Raw genomic sequence first — 5440 nt, forward strand, 5'->3', positions numbered from 1 at the left:
CTCTCCCCCCTGCCGTTAAACCAGCTGCAAGTGCCTGCGGGAGAAAACAGCTGCTCATCGAGGAAGAGGGGCTGGTGCATGTGGATTGGCTCTTCTAATAGCTGATCATTATTCCTGCCGATTTATAAGCTGATACTAAGTTATGGGAATACTGATAAGTTATAGGAATCTGCAGCAGCGTTGGGCAAAAGCCAGAATTTCAAATCAGGGTCTGTTCAGGCTGAAGTGTCAGTCAATAAAAAGAATTCTCATGTGCTTTGGAGTTGGTAGAAACTTCAATTTGCTTCCAAAAGGCCAGAGATGTGGAAGGAGAAAAGTGAGGAGTGTTGCAGTGGGAGTGAGGTGTCACCTTTTTGTGGGCAGGTTGTTGCCTTGATGGAGCACTCTCAAATTTAGTAGTGATACACATTTTTTTTTTTTAGCATTTTGCTTGCCCAGGTGATGATTTCATTGTTGTGAAGAAACCAATCCTGTCTCCTTTTTAAAAAATACCAATTCTCTGTCATTAGCCTCAGTATCTGCTGTTTTGAAAGCTCACAGAAACCATAGTAACAACAAAAATGAGCTCTGATTAGAGGTATCTCCATTCCAGGATTCCTGTGGGATTTCTGTGCAGCTCTACTGTGCGTGACAGAACAGAAAGTAAGGACTGAGATGCAGTAAACATTGATGGTAGAGTGCTGAGTTAATGTGTCACTGATGATGTATTGCTGAGACACAGCTTGTAATTCTGACTTATACAAAAAAACTTTGTATAAAGAGTATCTGCTTCAGCCTAGGGCCTGGGGCAAGGTGAGAGGGGGAAAGATCCAAAACTGTGCTACTTTTAGAAAATTTGGAAGAATTAACAGAGATATTTATTGGGAATGCTTTCTTCAGAGTTTATGTGGAAATACTTCCAAACATTTTGTGAGTTTTGAACTTGAATGCTGCTGTGTATTCACACGTGATATGTCTCGAGCAGGGGGAAGTGGCCGACAGAGGGGATGTCTTGCTCAGAGCCATGCTTCTGGTGGTGCTTTTTTTGGAAAATAAACATCCCTGGGCCTTACCCCTGTTCTGCCAGGCAACTTTCTGTTGTTTTAGCCATCTGGTGAAAAAAAATCACAGCCAAAATTTTGTTTTAATAAGTGTATGCATTGCTGTAAAGACTATTTTAAATGACATTAATACAGTTGCCCTTTATAAGCTGAAATCCATCAGTGGATTATAAAAGCTAAGAAAGAAAATAAAATAATATAAAGAAAAAAAAAAAAGTAGAAGAATACCACAAAGCCTTGGCAAAACAGACCAGCCAGACATGGTTTTAATTTGGTCTTGGGGCTCTGAAGGCTCTGGGCAGTGGCTCAGGGGGAGCTACCTGTGCAGCCCCTGGCATGGCCATGCCCACGGTGTGTCCCTGCTGCCCAGGGCAGGTGGAGAACACCCAGCCAGGGCAGCCTGGGCCATGCCAGAGTTGACCATGACTCATTCTTCCTGTCACATGAACCCTTCCTGCTTTGCTAATAAGCACTTAGTTGAATTTTAGATGCCTGGAATTATTAAAAAGGCTGGAAGGCATTTGTGTACCTTGTCCATTAGGAGAAAAATCTGTTTTCTATAACTGTGTACCTTCCACGGCCTCTAGCTCAGCTTTGAGAAGTAACTACGTTTTTGTGTCATTACCTGAACTGCAGTGGTTTGGAGCTAGCAGTGCACTCAGCTTGCATTCTCCCACACCAGGCAGTGGTAAGAGTGTGTTTTTCTTTTTACCACTGAAAAGAATACCCTGTAAGGATTCCAGTGGTAGGAATTAATATTACTCTCAACTATCTGTGTCCTCTTTTATCTCATCTCTTGAAGTATTGTCACATCTGGTGCTCTCCTTTCCCCCTCCTTGGTGATTGTACTTTCAGGTTGTATGTGTCTTCTTACAAACATCAGGGTTTAAATTTCTGCCCCCCCCTCCTCCAGGAGAGCAGGTCGCACAGGGCGTGTGGTGTCCAGTGTCCCTGGTGATTCAGAGTCTTTCCTCCTCTGTTAATAGCCTGGGTCCTGCATACACAGAAGACAAAATGTGTAGAAGGACTGAATTTTCATGGATGGACTGAAAATAAGCTTGGTGTGGAGCATTTCTGAGAATTCATAGAGCAGATATGGGGCTGGGAGAAACTGAATCCACTAGTTTGACTGTTTTACAGGATTATCCCTTAGTTTGGCTCTCGTGCTGTGTGCAGGCTACTCCTGGGGTTCTGCAGCAGTGCTCTCTTTTTTATTATTTTTTTAAGCTTATTTTAATAGGCAATTACTTCTTGAGTTTGCATTTTCTCTTAATGACTGAACTCCATGGAGTTTATAAAATAAGGCATTTTTGTTTCTGGGGACAGGCTCACGCTGAGTTAGCTGCTTTGAAGAAGATGAAGCTGCATTGCTGTTACAGGAGCTGATGCAGCTTATGGTGTTAATTGCTGGTGTGCTAATTAAAGCTGCATCCATGGAGGCACGTCTGGAGGGAAGGACCCGCGGCGGGGTCAGGGTGTTGCAGATGGCTCCTGCCAGCAGCTGGGCGGGAGCTGCGCGGGCGTAATGCGGATTACATTTTCATCTGGATCGCTTAATTTCTCCTTCAAGGAGTGGTTCAGCTCAGTGCCACGTGGGCAGTCCTCACCCAGCAGGATTGGGATGACCAGCTGTTTTTTTTCCACCTCTCCTGTTTGGAAAATGGATGGGGAGAGGATGGAGGCTCCCTTTAGAGCAGCAAGGTGAGCTTCACCTGGCAATGACACAGAGTGCAGGGCTGTGATGTTCTTGTTGGTGCTGCTGTCAGTGCTGCTGAATTTTTTCTCCTGCTTCCCAGTGTAGTTTCTTCCTTTCCTCCAACTCAAGGCATTTAAACCAGGTTCAACTCCTTTCACAGCAGGTGTGTTTCAAACTCTTTTGAGGTGGAGCTGTTAACACAGCAGGGTGAGGAGGACATCTGGGTGAAAAGCCAGCAAGGACACTGGGACACTGTGCCACAGAGCTGCAGGTCCTCCTCCTGTGCACACTGGGGGTTGTGCAGCTGGGAGGGGTGTGTGCCTGGAGGGCAAGGGCAGAGACAATCCATGCTCTTCTCTGCAATCTTTTAGGGCTGAGGTGGCTCCCCATTCACCGTGCAGCTGTGGTTTGGATGCAAAGGTCCAATGAATTGCATTTAAATGTAAGAAACAGTTTAGGCTTTTTCATAGAGGACATGGATAGTTTGATCTTGGATCTAAGGCAGCAAAAGGAATAAAAACCCAAGACATGAAAAAGGTAGGTATAAAGCAAGACTTTAATTTAGAACTGTGAGCTGATTGGCTGATTTTTTTCCCCTGATAAGATATACAAATAAAATAAGAATGTGTCCTCCCCTCCCACCTCCTCACGTTAAATGCTTGGGAAAGACTTGAATGGCAACATGTCTCCAAAGAAAAGAAAGCAAAATATTAGGGATGACTTCTAGACCATTAGCAGGAGTGTGCAGGAGGGACAGTTGAAGATGTTAAGGGAGAAGTGGCAGGGTTCTGTGGTGATGACAGGAGAGGGCAGTACCTTTGTGTTCAGGCAGGTGGTTCAGTCCCAAGGTGCTTTTTTGAAGTAAGTTGTCTTCTGCATCTCAGCTCAATTTCTTTGCTGACAAGATGATGAGAAGTGGAAAGAAATAAAAAATGAGATGGCAGCTAGTTTGTAAATTCCTTTCTGGTGTGTTTCTGCGTTGAATGCTTCTGGCCTGGCATCACCAGCTGCTCTGCTCAAAGCCAACCTTTGCATCCCAGCTTCATGCAAGTGGTGCTGTGTGTTTGATGAGCTGCTTGGTTATTTATACAGAGCCTGTGGGAAGTGCAATGCACAAAATAAACTCTGTTTCAGTGTGTCTCTTTTCAGTCACACAGTGTGAAAGGTTGAAGGGAAATGGCAAAATTCATACTTACATTATCATTGTATAATGTATCCATGGAAAAATCCCCACCTTCCTTGGCAAAGCCACAGGCAGCAGTGTAGGCTTTTGTTGGGTATCTCGTGGTATTCCTTCAACTGGAATGGATGCAGCTCCTAAGCAGTGTGGGCTGAGCAGTCTGAGGAAGTGGAAAGGTACTGAAGGGAGGTGTGCTGTGCTTTGCCAGAGGCCAGGGCTGTGAGGATGCTATTTAAAACCACCTTTCAAGTGGGAGTGCTTTAGAGGGAGCCTGAGCAGCTGCTGCAGTGTCCTGTGTTGCTGTAGAGCAGACTTCTTCCAGAAGAATCTGTTGTATGCAATTCAAACTAGAGGGGTAATTCCACAGAACGGGAGGCACACCATTAACCTCTCCTGCCTGGGGGGGTCTGTTCAGCTGCAGAATGAAGAGGAGCCAGGTGAGGCTGCCCCGGTGGTGAACGACGCGCCGCCGCCCTACAGCAGCATTTCTGCCGAGGGTACAGGTATGTCCAGCCCAGAGGAAGGAGCTGGGATTGCTCTCTTCATCGTTCTCCTTATTGATGGATGGCATTGCAGCATCCCTGCCAAGGCTGTGAAGGATCAGAATTGATCCAGAGAGGCTGTTGTTACTTGTGGTTTAGAAGAAGTATTTTGGTTACATCCATCTGATGTCATCCCATCAAGGAGGGTTCAAGTTACATTTCACAGTGTTCTCAGTAGATTGGAGACAACTAAAATCAAAGTGCTGCGAGGATTTGTGGTTCCCCTCTCAGTATTTGGCACTGGGATGATGCTGTGCTCCTTCCACAAATGACTTGTTACTTAAAGGGGATCGAAGAATTCACTTTTTCTGCAGTTTTCATTAGCTCAGGATGCAAGAGTTGTACTTCTGAGTCTTCATGCTGTCAAGTGGCTAATAGCTTTTAGCAGAACAGCTAGTCTTGTGTTGCTTATGGATCAGAGTATTCTGGCTAAGGTAAGTCTTGTCATTTTTTCCCTCCAGAGCTTTCAAAGTCAATTTTTCAAATAACATTTGTGAGACAAATGCAGCACAGTGTCAGTTTCTCAAGCAGGCAGCCAGCTTTGGAGAGAATCTGCAATGTTGTGTTTCTCAAGCTGCTGATAGAGTGTCCTGCCTGGACACACTGTAGAGATGTTCTATTGGGTCTGGGTCTCAGCAGCTGGGGCTCAGAAATGCCCATTTGATTTTTATTCCAATCTCTTTCCCCTCCATCAGAAAACAATTTGGAGTCTCTCTCTGGAGAAACTGATCATGGGTGGCCTCAGGCTTGCAGTGATCCTTCTCTGACTCTCCTGGGATTTGAAAATCTGACTGCTTCTGTTTAATGAAGCCAGGAGGGACACATCCTGTGTCATTATTTTAAAAATAAGTCCTGCCAAGTGTGGTGTAGTGCTCTGCCTGTTGCTGTACATTAGATAAGGTGCTCCTGTGCTTTTCACTTTCTGTTTTGGGAGGGCAGGAGGGTGGGGAGGGGCAGGCTCCATCAGTCTGGGACACAGATG

At 45.4% G+C, this 5440-nt stretch overlaps 1 protein-coding gene across 1 annotated transcript in view; it reads left to right on the forward strand.

Annotated features, from left to right (window-relative positions):
• Positions 1-5440, forward strand: part of NDFIP1 (Nedd4 family interacting protein 1) — a 31816-nt gene that overhangs the window by 13523 nt on the left and 12853 nt on the right. Inside the window, exon 2 of the mRNA XM_010001243.1 lies at positions 4223-4419. Coding sequence (XP_009999545.1) covers positions 4223-4419 — 197 coding nt within the window. The remainder of the gene's footprint in view (positions 1-4222; positions 4420-5440) is intronic.

The sequence above is a fragment of the Chaetura pelagica genome, unplaced genomic scaffold, assembly GCF_000747805.2.
Source record: "Chaetura pelagica isolate M959 unplaced genomic scaffold, ChaPel_1.0 scaffold177, whole genome shotgun sequence".
Lineage (NCBI taxonomy): Eukaryota > Metazoa > Chordata > Aves > Apodiformes > Apodidae > Chaetura > Chaetura pelagica.